A 23452-nucleotide genomic window follows, 5' to 3' on the forward strand; every position below is an offset into this window, starting at 1 on the left:
TAACGACGACGCATCGCCGCAAAATCCATTAGCGGTGACCTACTTGACATTAACGGCGATACATGCCGCTGCTAATACTCGCGTTTCTTATAGTGATCATGTTTAATTGAGAAGTAAAAGAGATGTAGAGATCATCATATTTCTATATTTTTAAATTTATATATATTTGAAAAGAAAAGATTTCGAATATTGTATATGTATCATCATAATTATACTATTTAATTTTTGGTCATTTAGTTACAAGTAAAAAGTTACTTAACATGTTATTTATTTATTTGAAGTTGGCATTAAACCTGATATCACCTGTCCTAATAGTTAGCATCTACAAGCATGATTCATTTCACCTGTGCATCTCGCTCCGAGTTGCTACTCACAAACCCAAAGGATTTTTTAATGCTGTATGGACGTCTAACAACAGCATGTGCGAATGTGCTAACACATAATACAGTAGGCATATATTTGAAAGCAAAGGACACCAAATTGTAAATAAAGGACATTTAATGCTAAAAGCAAACGTTGAGTGACAACCAAAATATTTGAACAATAAACTGAAAATCCAAATCCATGTATGAAACATCTTGAAAATGTTGAAGATATGCAAAGATAAAAACCAAGATAAGAGTGCATCCGATCCAAGTCGTCATTCATCTAAGAGATTAACATTCAAACAATCATTGGGGAAGTACCAGATGTATAAAGGAAGGAACCTGCCTTTTCGACTTGTATCAATAATGGAATGGAAGTAAGCATATCTCTCAAATAGCGAACGATGATCAACCCACAAGTCTGATTTAATAGCAGCAGGATACTTGAAGCCATTAACAAAGAACGCACATTCTTCTAATGTTTTTTCCGACGACACCCACTTCATTTCCTCAAAATCTAGTTCATGAAGCGTGTATGAATCTTTTAACCCACGGTCCATCACATAAAGGTTTTCACCTGAACTTACAAACTCCCGAAATAAGAAGCTTGGCTGTTGAATATTCTTCGTTTGGAGTAACATCAATTTGGGCTCGGGATTGAGTCTCATTTCACATAAACTACAACGAATGTTTACGGTATATATCTTCCCTTTGAAAGCACGTAAATCAATCCCGAGGAAAGTGGAGGTGATATGATTCCATGCTCGTGTACCCGCTATAGAAAACCAAATTTGACGGGAGAATCTACAAAGCACCACAAACACCCAGCCAGATACTGAAGGTGAAAAGACAAGGATACCTCTGATCCTTGCTACATCACTACATGCATTATAGGGGAAACAAGGGAAATGAAGCTCGTGCTTTGTGATAGGATTTACAAGCCAGAAGTCTTTGGTTTTCCCCCCGAACAAGATGAGGTAACCACAAGTTAATCCAACACAGATCCTGCCAGCAGCATGGGGAAGGATGGTTTTGAACTTTCTACCTTCAAAGTCCTCCAGACAGCAGTAGCACTCTTTCTTCTTATAAGAAGGATCAGAGATGGACATCAACATCGGTGGTTTGGATGCCATAAAAATCTTCTTATTATCGAGTGCGAGTGACCTCCATGTCTTGCACACACCACTGAAAGCTAGAAACTCAATCACTCCCAGTTTCATCATAACCAAAAAAAGCAAATTCTGATCAAGATCTGACCAAGGTGCCACACCACCGTTGACTCTCTTCCTGCTAGATGATGATGCACCATCACGATTCTGATTTCTAGTCATACTTCTTGTCCTGGCCATTCCTATATGCAAATTTCATATAAGATACAAGAGTTGTAAGCGTACACGTATATACAGACATTTAAAAGAAGGGTTATTGACATAAAACTACATTGAAGTGTCACTTTTAGCTTTATAAGGTCCCTAAACTTTATTTGGACCTCACCAACACTTTTCCCCAAATCAACACTGACTGGAAACTAGCAATTCTAGAAGAAATGGATGCATTTAACAAAAATAGTGCTTGCAAAATTGTAAATCTTCCACTTGGTAAAAGTTGTTATTGCAAATGGGTCAGTACTATTAAGTGCACTGATTTATAACAGACATTTACCCTAAACAAATAAATTGAAATAATTAAGAATGCAAATAGTTAGAAGTTTCATCAATCCATCTATGTTCTTCCCTATATAATCTTCAGGAAAACACAAAATACAGATACAAAATATACAACATTTTCTCCATCTCTGCAATGTTCCCATTTTTGCAGTTTTCATTGTATCTGGAACGCATAAAAGAAAAAGTATCATAGGTTTACATGACCCTCTACTACATTGAGAAGAGTATGAAGTGTAACATGATTTTCCAGAACACATAAAAGCAACAAAATTAAATGAATTTCCTTCAACTAGGACTTGATACCTAAATGGTTGTTAGCATCAAGTTACCCTATATGGAAACTCGGTTTTCATGTGAGAATCCAAGTATTAGATTGGAAACGTTAAATCATCATATAGAGATCGAAAAGCTCATTTTGCAAACATTATTGCAATTTATCAACTGTAAAGTACAAACTCCACTGCTAATTAACCAAATTGAACTGCTTAGAACACGTTGAATCAATCAAGGGCAAAAACTCAAATCAGGTCAAAACCAAATTAAGGAAAAACAATAAAATTAATGATTAAAGGAAAATGATCGGATTTCTTGACGGAAATCCTTAAGAAATTATATCAGATCTTTTAACAATTAAGTTAAGGAAAAAAAATCAGATTAAAGGAAATGGTCGGATTTCAAGACGGAAATCCTTAAGAAATTATATCAGATCTTTTGACAATTAAGCTAGATTTTGTAGCCTAAACTTCAAATCAAATTACGGAAAAGATTTTAACTATGAAAATATAGAAACCAAAGAGGAAAATATACCTGCAATGGTAAAGACACGGCGTTGGAGGTGGAGTTCTAGGGATTGTAATTTTGTAGTTGAGACAAGCACAAACACTAGAGATGAGATGGGAATTGAGGGGTAACTTCAGGGTTCTATTTGGATAAGAAATTACAATCATACCCCTTAACAAGATGCGGTGAATGCACGTGACTTCACATGTGATCATTGTGCTTGCGCCAGTCATTCAATGCTGTATTAGAGCATATAATTTCTGGTATGCATTTGTATACTAAGAAACTTCATCATCCATAATAAATAGACATACAATAAACGAATTTACAACACCCCTTCACATAATATTTTCTTATATAGTATAAATGACTTACTCCATACATCTTGATTAACCATCTATTCAACTCAAAAAATAATGGCAGAATGGTTATGGAACCCATGTACATGACATGAAATATATTAGATGGCTTGATTGCAACTGGAAACTCAGGATCAAAATAATTAGTTAGCTACACAATGATAAAGAGACATACCTTGTAAATGATGGGATTCATTGCAGCAAACAAATAGCATAAGCAATCCATTGTGGTAAAGTAAACCGTTGGAAACGTTTACAGCAACATGCACAAACACACCCAACTCAATCCTATAAAAACCAAACAAATCAGAAATGGCAAAAATGAAACATACAAATTATTTTTATATAGATTTTTACCGGAAGTGAACTAAAAAGGGCAGCCTAGATTGGCAAGTAATGATAACTTGCAGAAGTAGAAAGTACAACGAAATCCCAATCTTAATAATATTAGTAACAGAAAAATCAAAGGAATCACAGAGATCTGATAGGTAGCTTTATTAGTAACAGAAACTGAAAGTTCACGTTTGGGCACAGTAAATCTAAATGTCCAATCTCTCGTCCAATATAGTAAGAATGATGTTAGAGATCAACTAAAGTAATGACAAACATAAAGATATCTATTGCTATTCTGACACAAACTAAAAGAAAATGGATTATACTAAATGCTAAAGATGTTAAAAACAATCCGATCAAAAGCATGAATGACATTGAAACTGCTTAACCATGAAAAGTGCAAAATGCAAAGCCACAAATGTTAGTTCTCAAAATCTTAAAAACGTTCCAACATATGCTAAAAAAAAGGTGAGTCATAAACCTTTTCCTGTTATATAGTGCAATTACGTCCACGACTTGCAAACTCTGCTGAATGAAATAAAATTAAGAAATCCAGTTGCATCATAACTAAAAAAAGCACATCATGGTTAAGATCTGACCAAGGCGCCACACCACTGTTGTCAGGAATTTTTCTAGATGTATCACGATTTTGGTTTCTACTCATACTCCAGTCTTTTACCATTCCTACATTTGCAAAAAAAAATAAAAATAAATAAATAAATTTAAGGCCTTCATAAATGCAAGAGAGACAATAGTTATAAACAAGGGACAAGTATTCACACTGACACGGTCATTGATAAAGGTTATACAATCTAACTGCGCCTATGAATATTTAAAATGTCCAAAATGACATTAGCAGTTGTTTATATATAGTACTTGAAAATTGTAGATGAGCCACATGGTCAAAATGTTTTTGATGAACACAAATGGTTGCACTTGCACCTACTCTGTTTCCTTCCTAAATACTCCTTTGCCTATAGCAATGCTTCTTTGTCATCAAAACCTTACCAAATTTCAAACAAACCCTGGATAATCCAATGCAGAAAATCAGGAGCATAAACTAAGAGGCTATGCTATTCCCACTTGGCAAATCAGGACCATAAGCTAATTGCCTAATATATATCGAGTTGTATAGAAGCACGTATCCAGCCTAAACTATTAAAACCCAAAACTAATGGAAGCATAAAACCTACGAAATCAGAAATTATAATATTGAAAAATCAAGTTTAAGTGAGGGCACAAAATCATGATCTGATTGACACATAAAATTGAAGACGTTGAAAATGATTAAATTTATAGATTTTCAAATGGTGGAAATAGCAAATATGGATGGAGATAAAGTGATGAACTGCTGACGCAACGAACTGCAGCGACGATTAACGGCAACCGGGGGGTGAGGCTGGGAGAAAGGGGAGATGTAGACGAGAGCCGAGGAACCATGGGTTCGGTTATCTGATAAGCAAACCGAAGAACCATAGGATCTCTGCAGATATTGGAGTGTCGCTGGAGGCTAGAGGGTGGGAGGGCTATATCCTCTTGACTATGTTTCTGTATAAAATCTTAAACTGTGATGTTAACCAAGGTTTCTTAATCCATTAATCCATGTTTCTGTATAAACCGATGGGGATTATTTTTTTATATTATTTTGACAAAATTGCAAAAATGTTCCCTACGGTATGTAAATTTTGGAGTTTTAGTCCAAACTTCGAGTTTGTTTGGATTCATGGTCTTTTTGGAGTGTTTTGTATGTGAAAATAATCCCTCTGGAAATTGAAATGACTATAATACCCTTGGGGTATTTATTTTTCATTTTTTTAAATTTAATACTTATTTATTTATTTTAACAATTAAAAAAATAATAGAGGATCCATTTCTCTCTCTCTCTCTCTCTCTCTCTCTCTCTCTCTCTCTCTCTCTCTCTCTCTCTCTCTCAAAACACCCCTTCGAATTTGTGCAATGACGAGAGGAAGAGTCGGATGTGAACTCATCAACTGCCACCACCATATTAAGTTATTAACCCACCTCCACTACCATCAACATTGCAACTTTCCTTTCCTTCTCGTCGTGAACCACTGGATGCCAAAATAACCGGGCAGCAGAGCTACCACCCACCGTTGGCAAAACCCACTTCACTACCCACCACCATTGTGACTGTTGGAACGCCCCTACTCCGACCATCTACCATCTGACATCACTCGTCGTTCTTCCCTCTCGTCATCCCTGCTGAGCAGAAGCAAGAACAAAGCAAGAAAGGCAACCGGAGCAACCTCCGACCACCACTACAGCCACCATATGCTGTTGCCACCATAATTTCAGCCACCACCACCACCTTCTACTGTTGCAATCGATTTACAATGCAAGATTACTTTTTCTGTAAGGATCGTGGGAGGATTGGTAGAGGACTAGGAAGCACAAGAATGTAAGGAGTGGGATCAGGTGGAGGGAGTGAAATGGATAAGCAGAGCACCTATGATTCCTCATGCATGTATCCAAGTCTCTTACAATTTTCCCTTATTTAATTCCAGCTCCTTAATTTTGTATTCCTATCTCTATACATGTTCATTTATTTGCTGAATTGGATGTCGCCGGACAGAAAATTGGAATTGTATGCTTCCAATGGTGATAACTCCTAATAAATAAATCGGAAAATAAAGGAGGAGAACAATGCACGCCAGGTGCTCAATGAAACACCTGAAAGAAATGTACCTTCACAAAATTGAAAGTGTCTAATTTCACACATAATGTATTCAAAGTTGAAAGAAAACATCAGACCCAGTAGCTCACGAGTTGGGTAACACCACCCATTTCAAGTTATTATGCAATGGAGAGGAGAAATCAAGATACCTACTCTAGTATAAACACAAACATATGCGACAGAGAGTAAAAATCGAGTGCCTTTGATATTCAAATATTTTACCTGCATGAAAAAGGCTCACAAAGGTGGAGGTGAAGGTGTTGGTGTGTGTTTTTCGGAAGAACACGAGAGAGAGAGAGAGAGAGAGAGAGAGAGGTGGGTCCTTTATTACTTTTTAATTGTTAAAATAAATAAATAAATATTAAATTTAAAACAATGAAAAATAAATACCCTAAGGGTATTATAGTCATTTCAATTTCAGAAGGACTATTTTCATATACAAACCACTGCAAAAGGACCATGAATCCAAAACACTCGGGGTTTGGACTAAAACACCAAAATTTTGCATACCACATGGATCATTTTTGCAATTGTGTTTATTATTTTTGTAATATTTTATTGAGGACATGACTTATAAGCGTCAGAATGTTTCAAAAAATGTTAAAAAACATCATCGAAGTTTTGCATGTTCAAAAATCACCATCCAATTAAAGATATGTCTAAAATACATATAATGTCCCAAATTTTAAGACCGGAAATTTCATTTTAATAATAATAAAACCATCATCCAAAACGTTTTCATAAAACCATAATGAAGTCAGAGCATGTCAATAATCATCCAGATACATCAAATCAACAAAATGCATCAACAAAACCATCATCCAAAACGTTTTCAGGTACCTCTGATGATCGCGGGAAGGTGAAGGCGTGATCATATAACTCCTCATATTTAATGATTTTATGATTTGATTCTGAGATACTCTGACATTATACAATTTTGAAAACAAGTTTTGTAATAATCATTGGTTTTGAAATGTTTTAAAAAGTTTAAATTTGGCATGATTTTTATGGATGTTACAAGTTTGTATCAGAGCCTTGGTTTGAGTGAATTCGAGGAAACACCCATGTGTCTCCAGTCTCAAGCTAAGGACAAGAATTTAAAATGATTTTTTTAATGGGTTTCAAGACACTAAAGGAGGATGAAAGTGTACAATCAGACGGAGCTCACGAATAGACCCTAAAAAACCTTGCAGATTATTTGGTTTTGTGATATGTTAGAATAGCACGCTAGTACTAGGCTAGGGATCTTCAAGAACTGCATGATAGAATTGCCTGATTATATGATGCCTGATAGCCTAGGGTTTTCCTTATATGAAATTAACATCATTATTGTAGTTGCTTAGTGTATGCATCACGGCTATACATAATTAAGATCTTATAGCCTGAGAATATTTGGTTTAGCTTTATTTCCTGTTCTTTGTCTGGTTATGGGCTTAGAGTAGGAATGAGTATTCGAATGTCTATAGGGTCCAATGTTATGTACGGTTAGCATACACGAGTGGAGTAGGGTTGGTGGAAGTTTCATGGATGGGTTTTGCGAGGTCGGTAGGCCAGTATAAGATATTTAGCATTCCTATAGGAGTGAGGATTAAGCGCTCACTATGTTTATGTATATTGTTAGGGTGTTGTGGTGACACTTGAGACAAATATGGGTAGGTGTGAAAAGTAGTATGGGTCGGTACTACTGAAAGCACAGGACCCATACGCGTAGCAAGGAAGTCACAACCCCTAGGATTTTGTTGGGAGTTGGTTTCCCGTTATTTATATAGATTATCTGATATATTCCAGGTATATTTTTAGTATGGTGGTTACGAGACGCTTTGTGACTAGATCCAGATCATGGTCAGGATCAGGAGATGGCGGTCAGGAGGGACTGACTGTGCCCGAGGTTGTTGGTCAGATGAGGGCGGATGAGTTGGATGCTAGGATTTGAGAGATCCTGCATGATGAGGTTGCTACTTTGTTCCGGGCACAGCTGCCGGAGATGTTTGGGTCTATTAAGACCACTGTGGTTGAGTATTTCGACGAGTGTTATGCATTGCTTGCAGAGACAGTTGTCGCAGCAGCTGCATTTGCTGTAACGACGGCAGAGGGAGGAGCCAGTCGGGCTTTTCAGTATAGGGACTTTAATAACATGAAGCCCCCTACTTTTGATGGGACTTATGACCCCATCAAGGCCATGAGGTGGATTTCTGATGTGGAGGGGTGTTTCTTCACATGCTCATGTCCTACTGACCAAAAGGTCAGGTGTGCCCTGAACCAGTTGAGGTCCGAGGCAAAGGACTGGTGGAGGTTGATGACTAGGTCTTACACTGATGAGCAGAGAGTTGCAGTTACTTGGGAGCAATTCAAGGATATGTTTCACGCTCGCTACATTCCACGAGTCGAGCGGGAATGGTTCGCATAGGAGTTCTTGGAGTTGAGACATGATGGTGAGACGGTGACGGAGATCACTTGTATGTTCACGGAGAGGGCGATGTTTTGCCCGAAGTTTGCTTCCAAGTAGGATCAGATGACACGTTATCTGAGCATGCTCAAGAATGACATACGTCAGTTTGTGGCGACCTAATGTTGTGATACACTTTTAGAGTTACAAGAGGCTTCTAGGCGAGATGATTTGGAGATTGAGCTGCAGTTGAGGGAGCAGCGGCAAGCCCCAACACAGTTACAGTCGGTGTCGAAGCGATCTAAGTCCGTTGATTCCAGGTCAGGGGGACAACAGGGTCGCACTTGTGGCGAGTGCGGGAAGAGTCATTCGGGGGTTTATAGATTGAGTAGTGCGTGCTACAAATGCGGCAAGGAGGTCCATTTTACGAAGGAATGTCTCCAGGCAGCCCCAGTTCAAGATATGAGGATTTGTTACCAATATCATCAGGCTAGTCACGTAAAGACCAACTGTCCACAGCTCACTGCCAGGCCGACATAGGCTCCAGTGCCGGCAACACTGAGGATTACCGATGGGAGGCAAGGTAGAGCGGAGCCCCCGAGGGTCTAGGGACGTGCCTTCTAACTCACAGAAGAGGAGGCTAGGGCAGCACCAGACGTGGTTGCTGGTATGTTTCTACCCCTTATCTTACCGATTATATATGTTTTATGCTTATATTTGTGTCTGTAATTAGGTATGTTTTTAGTGAACTCCTTACCTGCTTTGGTATTATTTGACTCGGGGCGAGTCGTGCGTTTGTTTCTCAGTCATTCAGTTGGGAGTTCAGGTTGCCAATAAGAGAGCTAGAGTGTCCGTTGCGAGTATCTATCGCCAACGAACATGGGGTTTCCGCTTCTTCAGTCTATTGGGGTTGCTTATTGGAGATCTTCGGGGTATCTTTTACGATAGACCTAATCTTGATTCCCATGGGGGATGTATGTGTGATTGTGGGTATGGACTAGCTTAGTCGTTTCGATGTCATGACCGACTGTAAGGGTCAGCAAGTGGTGGTTCAAACCCCAAGTGGGGGAGAACTGATTGTCTATGGTGAGGGTACCAGATTGGGATCAGGGTTTTGTTCAACTGTCAGGGCTCAATAGTACATTTAGCATGGGTGCGTGGGTTACCTAGCATACGTGATGGATACGCGGGCCAGGGATCATGTTTTGGTATCAAAGGTTCTAGTGGTAAGGGAGTTTGCTGATGTATTTCTGGAGGAGTTACCCGAAGTGCCTCCGAAGAGGCAGGTCGAGTTTAGGATTAACCTAGTGCCAGGTGTGACCCCTATCAACAAGGCGTCGTGCCGGTTGGCATCATCAGATGTGCAGGAGCTGTCATCACAACTGCAGGAACTGTTGGGCAAGTGGTTCATTCGTCCAAGCAGTTCTCCATGGGGAGCACCAATTCTCTTCATCAGCAATAAAGATGGTTCACACCAGATGTGCATTGATTACCAAGAGTTGAACAAGTTGACAGTGAAGAATTGTTATTCACTCCCAAGGATAGATGATCTTTTCGATCAGTTACAAGGACCATCTTGGTTCTCCAAGATGGACCTGAGGTTCAGGTACCATCAGGTCAGGGTTAGGGAGGAGGGTGTGGAGAAGACCGCATTTCAGACTCGTTATGGGCACTACGAGTTCGTGGTGACGCCGTTTGGGCTCACCAACGCGCCAACATTATTTATGGACTTGATGAATTGGGTTCGCGGACCAATGCTCGATCGTTTAGTCATCGTATTCATAGATAATGTCTTGGTATTCTCCAAGATCCGCGAGCAGCATGAAGAGCATCTACGAGAGTTATTAGGAGTTTTGAGGTGAGAACGACTATATGCCAAGTTCTCGAAGTACGAATTTTGGTTACGATAGACTCATTTATTTGGACACCTCATTAACCAGGATGGGATTTTGGTCGATCCGGCCAAAATCAAGGTGGTTATGCAGTGGGAGGTTCTGAAATATCCCTCGGATATCAAGAGCATTTTGGGATTGGCAGGGTACTACCCAAGATTCATACATGATTTCTTCAAGATTGTAGTACCCCTCAATCATCTAATGATGAAGGGGGTGGATTTCCGGTGCGACCCAGAGCAGTAGGGGGCATTTGAGATCCTCAGACAGTGACTTTCTGAGGCTCCAGTTTTGACTCTCCCCGAAGGGAGTTGGGGATTTTGTAGTGTTATGTGATGCATCCATCATAGGACTGGGAAAGGTCCTCATGCAGAGAGGACAGGTGATAGCATACGCATCGTGGCAGCTGAATCCGCACGAGACGAGATACCCTACACATGATTTGGAGTTGGGAGCGGTAGTGTTTGCTCTAAATATTTGGAGACACTACCTCTATGGGGTCCGTTGTACCATTTACATGGACCACAAGAGCCTGAGACACATCATGGATCAGCCGAAACTGAACATGAGACAACATAGGTGGTTGGATGTAGTCAAGGAGTATGACTGTGAGATCCTTTACGACCCAGGTAAAGCGAACGTGGTGACGGACGCTCTGAGCCGCAAATTAGCTGGGTCTTCTACCCCAGTGGCATGTATGAGGATATCAGTGGATTCTCCACTTGTGAGCTTGATCAGGGAAGCTCAGGCATAGGGTATGCATTAGGAAAACTGGAGACTTGAGAAGATTAGGGGTGAGAGCACCCGGTTTGTGCAGGATAGTCGGAGATTATTGACCCGTTACGGTCGGGTCTAGGTTCTAATGTCTGGTCGGGTCAGACAAATTGTTCTAGAGGAGGCTCATAAGTCTCATTTCTCTATTCACCGAGGGCCTCCAAGATGTACCGAGACTTGCGATTGAGTTATTGGTGGTCGTGCATGAAGCGAGAAATCACTTGGCACATGGAGAGGTACCTGACCAGCAGGATGGTCAACACGAGCACTAGTGTCTGCATGGCAAGTTGTAGCCCCTATAGATTCTCATGTGGAAGTGGGAACAGATCATAATGGATTTTATCACCAAGCTTCCCAGGACAGTGAGGGGCTTTGACGCTATATGGGTCATCGTGGATCGACTGACCAAAAGCACCCACTTTTTAGCATACGGGAGAGTTCATCGGCTGAGAAGCTGGCCGACTTGCATATCCGCGAGATCGTTGCTCGCCATGGGATACCAGTCTCTATTGTATTAGACCGAGATGTTTGGTTCACCTCCCGTTTCACGCGGTTGCATTTCAATACAGCCTACCATCCACATACATATAGCCAGAGTGAGTGGACCATACACACTCTCGAGGATATGATGAGAGCCTATGTCATTGACTTTGGTGGGAGTTGGGACTCGTACCTACCTCTTGCAGAGTTCTCCTACAACAAAAATTTTCACTCTAGTATTGGTGCCCCACCATATGAGTTGTTGTATGGACGGAGATGTCGCACCCGCATCTATTGGGGTATGATCGGTCACAAGGTGATGAGGGCGGACAGAGGTAGTTCTGTAGACTACCAAGAGGATTCAGTAGATCAGAAAGTTGCTGCAGACCGCACAGAGTCGGCAGAAGATCTATGCCGACCGACACCGATCTGAGTTGGAGTTTCAGGTAGGTGACATGGTACTCCTGAAGGTCTCACCCTGGAAGGGTGTAATTCGCTTCAAGAAGAGGGGGTAATTGGGTCCCCGATACATCGGGTCGTTCAGGATCATTACCAGGGTTAGCAAGGTGGCATATAGTCTAGAGCTACCAGAGGAGTTTATTCAGATCCACAACACTTTCCATGTGTCATAGTTGTGAAAGTACGTACTAGATGAGGAGGCAGTGGTGTCATTGGATGACATACAGGTCGACGGGAGCCTGAATTACGTAGAGAGGCTAGTGGTTATTCTGGAGAGAAAAGTGAAGATTCTACGGAACAAGGAAGTACCTTTGGTAAACGTACAATGGGAGCACCGGAGGGGGTCTGAGTGGACTTGGGAGCTGGAAGCTGATATGTGGGAGCATTACATGGAGTTGTTCACCGCAACGGACTTTGAGGACAAAGTCTAGTTCAAGTCGGGAGAACTGTAACACCCTGACTCCCAGGTATAAACTTTTCAGCCTTATATTCATTTTGAAAGGTCTACTCAACGAGTTGGATGCTCTGACTCGTCGAGTAGGAACGAACTTGGCCGCATGTCTTAAGTGACCAACTCGATGAGTTGGAGGACACAACTCAACAAGTTGGAGCTGGATGATGAAACGCTAATTTCCAGTGTTTTGCACCCTATTTAAAGGGTCATTAGCCTCCCATACAGCGCCCGATGAGCTCAGAAACCCTAAATAATATTTACTATCCATACTTGTGTGTTATTAAGCTTGGAAGGTGGACTTTGGTGAGAAGAGCTTGGAGAAAGAAAAAATTATGGATCCAAATTCTACTCCATCTTAGCATCACTTTGAAGGTAACAAGTTGTTACCTTGGCTTTTCCTTAGCTAGATCTCTTCATGTATGGGTTTAGAACCTTTTCTAGTGTATTGTTGTAGTATTTTCGGATTTGGGGCAAGATATAAGGCTGCAACATCAGATCTGGACTCCTTTAAGTTCCAGTCTTTGTAAAGCTGTGGCTTTCCCCTTGCCTTAAACTTCTTCTTTAGCCTAGTTTTGACTCTTAAGGCCTTGCATGCACGTAAAGTTTGCAACTTTACGTGGTAACTATGCTCTAGGAGGCTAGATCTACCAATTGGAGCTATGGAGTAGCTTAAAATCATATGGACAAGAAATGGATTGTATGAACTCGACGACTCGGATAATCCAACTCGACGAGTTGGGAAGGTTTTTCCCGTTGTTTAGTTTCTGCATGGACTTAGCGAGTCGGTAAGAGGACTCGACAAGTCAGTTAGGGTTTTCACGACTTCTCGAGTTCTGGAAGCACTCGACGAGCCAGTGAGTTGCACTCGACGAGTTGGGTCAACATGTACTGTTGACCTTGATCGTTGACTTTAACTTTGACCAAGGGTTTACCATTTGACTTCTGGGGGTATTTTGGTAATTTGGGAAACTTATGGAATTGGATCATTAGTGGTTATAGGCGTTGGTGTTGTAGTTGTATTTGGAGGAGACTTATACTCTCATTCCGAGCTACTTGAGAGGCAAGTTGTCCTCACTATACTAATAGGGTCGAAGGCACCAATGTCATCCCTTTATGAAATTGTGTCCAGGTTATTGCATGATATGCTTATTAATTTACATTCTAGTATTTAGGAGGGTGATATGTTTAGTGACATAGTTAGGTCGGTATCCTGGTATATAGGATGATGTTATGTTAGTGACCGATTAGGTCTATATCTTGATTATAGGATGTTGCTATGATTAGTGATCTATTAGATAGATTTGACTATTATATATGCTAGTGCATGATATTTATGTGCACATGTTTGTTTGATTGGGGGTTGGGTTGAGGCAGTCCTACTTTGTGCTGAAGGCCAACATTCCCAGGGCAGTTCGAATAAACTGAAGGCATGCTAGGTGGTCCAGTCAAGCCGAAGGCCTGGCGAGCGGTCCGGATAGGCTGTAGGCCCTGCGAGGCGGTCCAGACGTGCCGAAGGCTCGGAGAGCGGTCCAGATAGGCTGAAGGCCTGTGAGGTGGTCCATTCAGACTGAAGGCTCATTATGCATGTTGTTTGCTTATATGTTATTGATATGTTTTATAACGTTGGTATTTTGAGGGTAACTCACTAATCCTTTGAGCTTACATTTATCGATTATTGTTTCAGGTACCTCTGATGATCGCGGGAAGGAGAAGGCGTGATCATACAGCTCCTCATATTTCATGATTTTATGATTTGATTATGGGATACTCTGACATTATACCATTTTGAAAACAAGTTTTGTAATAATCATTGGTTTTGAAATGTTTTAAAAAGTTTAAATTTGGCATGATTTTTATGGATGTTATATTTTTCCCTTATTGCGACCAACTACCTTGGCCCAATAACCCTATAGAAGTCCAAGGCCCACTAATGTTCCAACCCATAAACCTAAGGTCCAACTATGACCCAACATATATGAAACCCGAAGGAAGGCCCAAAACAAAAGAACTCCAATCACAGCGCATGCCTTACGTACTTTTCGTACGCACCGCGTATGCGCGTTGACTCAACCATACAGCCTGCTGACCGATTACGTGCAGTGTACTATGAATTACGCCCGATGTACTGGCTAGAGTCCCAAAATCCAACTTAGGGTCTTATTCCCTTAAGACCTTTTCGTTCAAACTTCATATCTAAGTCTTGTGGAACGTCTTAATCCATAAATTCATGAACTTGGGAGCCTTTGCATGGCCCAAAAGAATCCAAACCTAACTATAATACTTGGATTTGGGTGTGATTCCTTTTTCCTTTAGATTTAATTTATTGCAATTTAGTCCTTGGAGTTAGTACGTGGGGCGTACCATTGGGTACACTTCGCGTACTACCTGAGAAGTTAGTACGCGGGGGGTACCACATGGTACGCTTAGCATACTAAGGAGGGCATCTGATCGCGGAGAAGAATCCTCGTACGTTGGGAGTATGAGGGTTATGCATGGCGTACGTGGAGAATAAGAAAATCCTAATTTTAGGGTGTCGCACCCTATGTAAGGTCCTTAAGTCCCTAAGCCTGACCTCTTTACCAGCCTCCGTTGCCATAAAACCCTATTCTCGCACCCTAATAGCCTCTTTATGTTTTTTTGAGCCTTGATCTTGATTTTGGTGGTTTATGCTCCTTAAAGTGAAAGAAGAAGAAGTTGGTGGACTCATTCTTTAGAAGAAAGCTTGGAGATCCAGATTTAGCTCAATCTATTGGTGACTTTTGAGGTATAAGTCGTTTCGGGGGCTTATTCTTTTAGATATGGGCATATTATGATCTTCTTAAGCTTAAAGGTGCAAGCTTTATGGTGTTTATGGTCTCATGCATCCATTAACTCATCTATTTAGTCATTTTGAGCTTTAAGAGCTTCATTAATCCATGTATGCACGTAAAGTTAGCAAATTTACATGATAAACCAATCCAAGGATGTTAGATATAAGTTGTGGAGTGATATCTTAATCAACTAAGAGTTAGAAATGGAAGTTGACTGAATGAGGGAGTACGCTAGGCGTACAAGCAGGTACGCTTAGCATACAAGCCGTAAGGCGAGTACGTTAGACGTACAAGCTGAGTACCCCTAGGGTGGGCCTCAAAATCTTGGGTCTTCGGTTTGGGCCATAGTTTGAGCTTAGATGTTTAAGGACTTGTTGGGCCATCATAATTCAAGTGTTTTGGGCTAAGAATATATTTGGACCTTGGATTAAGGCACATGAAAGGGTTTGGGCCCAATTGGAAATTTGGGCCATAATTGGGCATTGGATGATTATATTGGTAATTGGGCCTATTGGATTGTGAATTTGGACCTTAGTCTTGAACCAAACTAGGTAAGGGGTAAAATGGTCTTTTTACCCTAATTTTGGACTGATGGTTATTGTAACACCCGCAGATTCGGGCTAGTTAATTAAGATATAATAAGTGTTAAAAATGATTTTTTTATAGAAAATTATCTATGATAAATAATCTTAACCAAAGTAATAGTTAAGGTCAACAATTGTAACCTATTTGACGTAATAAAGAAGAATTATATTAATATTATGTGTTTCATGATTATTATAAAGTAAGTGCGCCAAAACATATATATATATATATATATATATATATATATATATATATATATATATATAAAGTACACGAGTCTTCTCTTTTTTCTGAAAACATAAATTTCATAGAAATCCGACTTTGTATGAATTAAATATGATTTTTAAAAGATATAAAAGTCAGTCGCGCACAAGAAATGTGTGTCATAAAAAGCTACAATGAGAACGGTTGAATTTTAGCTAAAGCCATCAAAAAGAAAATTATAGTACTCTTTAAAATAAGAATTTTGAGAAAAAAAGAATATCAAAAACGGAGTCCGTACTAGCAAAATCATTTAATTTTGTAAAAAATATGGAAGAAAAATAAAGTCAAAATTAGCCGATGGAGTGTAAACAAAAGTTGTAGATCTCGTCGATAGCTACACGTGGATATAAAGAACGTCACACACGGAGTTCGTATGAACGGGTTATAATTTCTAATAGCATATTTACGTATTAAAATAAAATATAAATGATATATACATATACATATACATACATATATATATATATATATATATATATATATATATATATATATACACAAACACATATATGTATATATCATTAAAAAGGTATCGACGATTCGGTCGTTATAAGACTAGTGTTGACTACTTTCGACATTAGTTTAGTATAAATATTGTTAAATCTATTTAAGATAGTGTTATAAATGGGTGTTTAGTCGTTTAAATAACTATAAGGTCATTTAAGTAGTTATAAAGGGTGGTTTTTGAAAATTCAATTACTATAAATAAGAGGCTCTAGGCTCTCATATTTCTTGCATCATTCTCTTTATTCAATAGTCTTTCTCTTTTTTATCCCCAAACATTTCGGTCCCTCGTGATTCGAGATCTCTTTCTGTAGTTTTAGAATAGTAAGGTGACCATTGAAGCGCTACAATAATCTTTTTAGAAAGATCCAGCGACGAAGTTTTCCCCCGCAGAGCCGAATCCTAGTTAAAACCCCCTTGTGATTGAGTTATGCTTACCATACTTTAAGTGTAAATTATGTTTAAGTTCATCATCGTTATTATGAACCTATAAAAAAATATATGGGCTAAATATTATAAATTTTACAAAGTGTTATTATAATACCTATTAACTGCTCACGGTACGGGGAATCTGGTTTGAACAGTCACATTGGGTTGTTGGATTTCAGATTAGCTTTAATGCCAAAATGGTCCTGCCCTCTGGTGGTTCATGTCTGGCCTCTGTGTGTACATAGTAGTTGAAAAGTATTGTTTAACACTTATATAATACAAGAGAAAAATATTGCTAATAGACAATTAACTTAATGATAAATCAAGACTGATAATTAGTCGCAATAAGTATTAGACTAAAAATCTAGTAATAATGGTACTAGGTTTCATCGAAGGAATAGACGATTGTTAGAAGCGAAACGCTGCCCGAATTTTGAGTCATCACTTTAACAAGTGAGTGCATAGTTACTTTCATCTTACACTTTAACAAGTGAGTGCGTACTTACTTTCATCTTACACATAGATATGAAGTATTTAATATAAATTACGTGCTATATGTGCCAATTATCTGTGTTCTTGATAACTATGCTAGATGAACGATTTATACACGTTTTACTTGATTTAACTTGTATATGTATTTTTATACCTATAAATATATTGGGTAAAGATGGGTAGATGAAAGATGATATGAATGATGAGAGATGGAAGATGATATAGATGATGAGAGGTGAAGGATGATAAGAAACCTTGACCTTAACGATTATCCAGTCATCTAGCAGCGTATATATGACGACAACAGACTATTCTAGATAGTCCAGTGGACGCTAGCATGATCGCAACCTGTAGGTATTGTGAACGATGTGTTCAACAGATGTACTCTAAAAACCCTGACAACTATGGACTTAATGCCTTACAAATGAATGTTTGCAGCTATGGATTTAGTCCCCTATAGAAGGAAATTGGCAGCTATGGACTTAGTGTCTATCAGATAACATCAACAACTATAGACTTAGTGCCTGTTAGATAAACCCTGGCAACGATGGACTTCGTGCCTATTTCTTAGGACAACCCTTAGGAATGAATGAAGAGTAGATGATTCTTAGGGTAGATCCTTAAGAATAAAGAAGATAATGGGGACGGGAAGCTAGGTTAATTGTTTGATGATTAAACATAATAACTATATTATTGTGGGTTGGAAACCCTATGTACTCACCAGGTTTCCCAACACGACCGACTCAGTTTATTTGTATCACAATTCACAGATATCGATATGAAGACACATTACACTGAGAGATTAAAGGAGATGTAAATTATTAGTGTAAATGAATGTAAGGTCTGTTTATGCTTATGTTTATGTATCAACGATGGCATCCTAATTCTTTAATATATATATATATATATATATATATATATATATATATATATATATATATATATATATATAATACATTTCTTCGGAAATGCTTTGATAATATTATTATCATGTTTTTCTCGGAACAAATTCTGCAATACTACATTTCAAAAAAGGATACTCTGATTTTTAAATAAGCATAAATACAAATTTTAAAATGACCTTGAATTTGGGGATGTCACAGTTGGTATCAGAGCATTAGTTTAAACGAACTAGGAATTGTAGGAGATTTCTAAACTTAAACTTAAAATGCTAAGCGATGATCGCGAGGAGTGTCTCTAATATATTTTAGGTAGTACACCTGAATAGACACAAGCACTGACTTATTTAGGGAAGTTGCATAAATTGCTTTTATGTGCTAAATTATATGTGATGCTTTATGATGCTATTATTTGATCGGAAATATGGTTTGTTCTCAATCGGATTTGGAAACTTTATGTGTTCAGATTTCTAAATGTTTAATTACAGTATTAGAACTGACCTGTAAACTTTTAGGAACGATAAAGAGATTTATACGTCTATCGTAAATAAAACTTTCATATCTTAATTCTTGTCACTGCATACCGAACACCTGATTTGGTGTAAAGATCGACATGGTGAGAACATGAAGCGGATTGGGAAATGGTAACCAGCAGCCTAGGCCATGAGTGATTGAGCGTGCACTAGAGGTAACAACTGCACCCGAGCCAATCACGATGGCAGGAGTCCAAGAGATGATTCAGGCTTTGATAACGGAACAAAAGGAGGAGATTATACAAATGTTGCTTAATAGGAATCAACCTACTGTATCCATTGTGTAACCTGAGCTGAATGAAGAACAATCAGAAGAAGGAAATTACAGTAGAACTGTTAGTCAAGCTGAACCGCTAATGGTTAGAATAAATAACCAATACGAAGGAATTAAAAGGAATGGATGCAAGTATAAAGACTTTGCAACTTGCAAACCATCAACTTTTACTGGGAAAGAAGATTGAATCGGAGTTATGGAATGGATCGATGAAATGGAGCTAGCTTTCATAACATGTGGTTGCAAGGGCAAGCTACAAACCACTTATGTTGTGCATTAGTTTAGGGGGTGGAGTTGTTCATTGCTGGAACACTTTGGGAAAGATCATAAGCCCCAATGAGCCACTTGAAACATCCCAAAAATATGTCCAACAATTTCATATTTCATTTTTCATTTATAAAATCGTACCATGGTAACCCAAAAACATCCCATAAAACATAAGTAATAGTATCTTAAAACATCATGTCATAATAATGTATCAAATCACATGTAAAATATCAGAGTAAATCATCCCAGGCTGAAAGCTGTGGTGTGTGCCTTGCGGTCATCCCGAGCTCTTCCCCTTACTAGCGGAAGTACCTGAAACCAAAACTGAAAATTGTAAGCAAGAAGCTTAGTGAGTCTCCCCAAACTACCACATACCATACACATAATCACATAATCATATATAACATACATTGGGCCCTGCCCTGCTACATCGGGAATTGCTCGGCATCGGCCTTATCCGACATCAAGCCCCACTCGGCATCAGACCGCATCCGACATGGGCCCCACCCGACATCGAGCAACACTCGGCATACATATGAGCATAAGCACTAATACACATAACATGATCATAACTACCAAATCATAGACATATAAACATTCGTCGGGACATGCCTGACATTGGACCGAAATCTGGAAGCATACAAGCATTCCTCGGGACCACCCCGACATTGGAACATAGTCCGGAAACATATAAGTACAAACACATGCAAGAATCACATAGACATCAAGCATACCAACATTCTTCGGGTACCGCCCCGACATCGGATCGAAATCTGGAAGAACATATAAACCTACATCGGGCCCCGCCTGACATCAGACCTTAATCCGGAACAAACTAACATACATAAATGGGATGACCTTGGTGCCTTCGACCCATCCCTACTGGATGAAAACTTACCTTAAATGTTGAGTGAAGTATCTGAACATCTCTGCTCCTGCAACCGGCTCTACTCACCCCTATACAAAACAACGCCTTAAATACCATTCCTTACTTGAAGACCCCTTCATGGGTCAACCTTGGTCAAAGTCATTGTCCAAGTCAAAGACAATGCTCAATCAAAGTCAAAGTTAACTATCCAAGTTGACTAAACTCATCGAGTCATCCCCCTAACTCGTCGAGTTCTCTTGCTACACATAGTCGTGATAACATGAGCCAACTCTGATAGGTTTTGAGCATTACATCAATATTATGGTGCACATACAACCCTAAAGCTTTGGATCGAGGTTTTATCTAATTGTACATGCAATAATCATCCAAAGCTATAAACCCTAATATAGCATGGATGAATTGCAGTTTATATCTAAAACAAAGATAGACTCTTACCTTTTAATTGTAGCTTGCTTGATCTTCAACCTTTTAAAACTTAACACCGCAAATGTGATGTCTCTAATAGATCACAAACACCAAAGCAATGGAAGAATATTAGAGAGAGAGAGGGAAAGAGACATAAAATCAGCTAATGATCCTTCTAGGGTTTCAAGTGGCCGATTTTAGGATTGCCATAGGGTCCTTATATAGTTGAGCAACTAGGGTTTCAGTCAAAACCCTAATCCAGTTGCTTAGTCCTCAAGCAGCCCCTAGGTTCCTTCTAGAAGGCCCTTTGGACGAATTCTATGTGGACTATCACATAAATTTCATCCACTCCTCCCTTATGGATCATAAGCCCAACTTTGTAACTATCTTATAATTACAATATCAGTCCCCTTAATTCAATTAATCTCTTTTGACCATAAAATTAATTCTAAATTAATTTTTGACCAATATTAATTAGAATAATATGATTTCTCTTTTAATATATTATTCCTATAGTATTAATAAATCAAAATTAACCTCTTTTTCCATAATTAATTCAATCAAGTTGCTATGGTGAAGGCAACCCAAAAGGACCATGTGTCACACCCCCGAACCGAAGCGGCGTAAATATCCGAAGGTTTGGGTGACTTCATCTTGTAATACCATCACAATGCATATAATTGAATCAATACAAACATCATCATCACACATACAATAATACAACCATCATTGTTTACATAAGTGTGTTGGATTAAAAATTACATTCCCAAAATATAAGTGTACGATGATAACAAAAATACAACAAAATCCATGAGTTCTTGGAGGCCACCTTGCTTAACGATTTCCTGAGAATACAAGTTATTTTGAAAATGTTCAACATATGTAATGTTGGTGAGTTCATAAGCATGTTTGTAAGAAAAGTCTTGTATCACTTTGTAAGCACCAGAAAATATGATATTTTCTTTAAAATGGTTTGAAATTTTTGTGTCAAATCTTGTGTTAAAGTATGTGTGTTTCTGTTTTGAAAATGTATAAAAAGAGTATTCCAGAAAATCCTATATTTTCTGTTGTAAGTAGAAGGTACTGTATAATTGTATGTTTTCCCAGAAAATCCGATATTTTCTGTTTGTAAAAGTGTTGTGGTCTTAAAACCCTAAGACCGTAGAATGGTGTATGTATAGTATCGCAACTGCATAAATGTTATGTATTCCATAAATTTTATAGTAGAGTTAATTTCTATGTGAATCGTTATAACCATACTTGATATGACTTATCTGCCTATCATGACGTTTTTTTAGGAGTCGCTTGTTTAAGGTAAGATGTTTGTCACCCTAGACTAGCCTAGTCTAGATGTAGCGAACAGCTCAGGTGCGGGGCTGTCAACCCCGTATAGATCTATACACACACTCTCGCTCTCCCTCCAGGAGACTCTGGTTATAACTACAGGACTTAAGGTTGTACACTAGGTAGGTATGAATGAAAGAACGTCTCACAAGAACCTTAACTAAATTTACGCGAACAATGTATCACATTGTTTACCATTTCAAAATAATGTTTTCGTGTATGTATTCAGGTTAAAAGATCCAATAAACATGAAATGAATATACAAGACCTATCAAGCATGTAATTGGGTCACTAAGGCCCAATAACATGTAATGAAAGTACCAGGCCCAATAAGCATGTAACTGGATCACTAAGGTCCAATAAACATGAAATGAAAGTATTAGGCCCAATAAGCATGTAAATGGACCACAAAGGCCCAATAACATGAAAATAGGTAGACAAGGCCCAACGAAAATGAGAGTGACGTAATTAGCCCATTTGTTATTATATTGCCTGTTTTTAGCTCACATATTTACCAAAATGATATAAAAGGCCCATTTGTTGTAAAAATGACATTCTTGGCCCTTAAGCTGAAAATTTTACAATCAAGGCACATTTTGGGTAAAAATGACACTTTAGTCCTATTAAGACCGAAAGTTTACTTTCAAAAGCTTATTTTGTATAAAAGGATATTTTTAACTCACTTTTGATAGAAATAACGTTTTTGGACAAAATTTAATAGAAATGACATTTTCATCCCTTTTAACCGAAAAATTACATTTTTGGCCCATGTTTGTTTAAAAATGACAATTTAATCCATAAAAAGGCAATAATTACCTTTTTAGGCCCTTGAAAACCGTGAGTAGCTAAGTAAAACCCATTTTTGTGAAAATGGACATATTTAGCCCATATAAATCATGAAGGCCCAATTGGAAGCCCGTTTGTGAATATTTACACTTTTGGCCCCTTTAAAATCATGAGTATCATAAAGATCCATTTTTATTTAAAAAATGACTCTTTTGGTCCTCTCAAAACCGTGAGTTAATAAAAGAACCTCACTTTTTGTTTATTTTGTCAAATGTGACCCTTTACATGATTTTATTTAGTTTTCTAGTGTTCTTCAACATGTTTTCT

At 38.6% G+C, this 23452-nt stretch overlaps 1 protein-coding gene across 3 annotated transcripts; it reads right to left on the bottom strand.

Moving 5' to 3' along the window:
• Window positions 1-487: 487 nt before the first annotated feature.
• On the bottom strand, window positions 488-5055 carry LOC145041894 (uncharacterized). 3 transcript variants are annotated; one of them, XM_078990113.1, is made up of 6 exons: window positions 4861-5055; window positions 4104-4188; window positions 3986-4029; window positions 2982-3459; window positions 2840-2875; window positions 488-1716 (listed from the first exon to the last, which is right to left on the bottom strand). In XM_078990113.1, the coding sequence occupies exons 4-6, from the start codon at window positions 3043-3045 to the stop codon at window positions 641-643; spliced, it is 1176 nt and encodes a 391-aa protein (XP_078846239.1). In that variant the 5' UTR covers window positions 3046-3459; window positions 3986-4029; window positions 4104-4188; window positions 4861-5055; the 3' UTR covers window positions 488-640. The 3 variants fall into 3 exon arrangements, with proteins under 3 accessions (XP_078846239.1, XP_078846238.1, XP_078846240.1); XM_078990112.1 differs by having other exon boundaries at window positions 4381-5055; XM_078990114.1 differs by lacking the exon at window positions 2840-2875 and having other exon boundaries at window positions 3347-3459; window positions 3986-5055.
• Between the last annotated feature and the right edge of the window lie 18397 nt (window positions 5056-23452).

Source organism: Lactuca saligna, chromosome 4 (assembly GCF_052625555.1).
Source record: "Lactuca saligna cultivar CGN05327 chromosome 4, ASM5262555v1, whole genome shotgun sequence".
NCBI classification, from domain to species: Eukaryota; Viridiplantae; Streptophyta; class Magnoliopsida; order Asterales; family Asteraceae; genus Lactuca; species Lactuca saligna.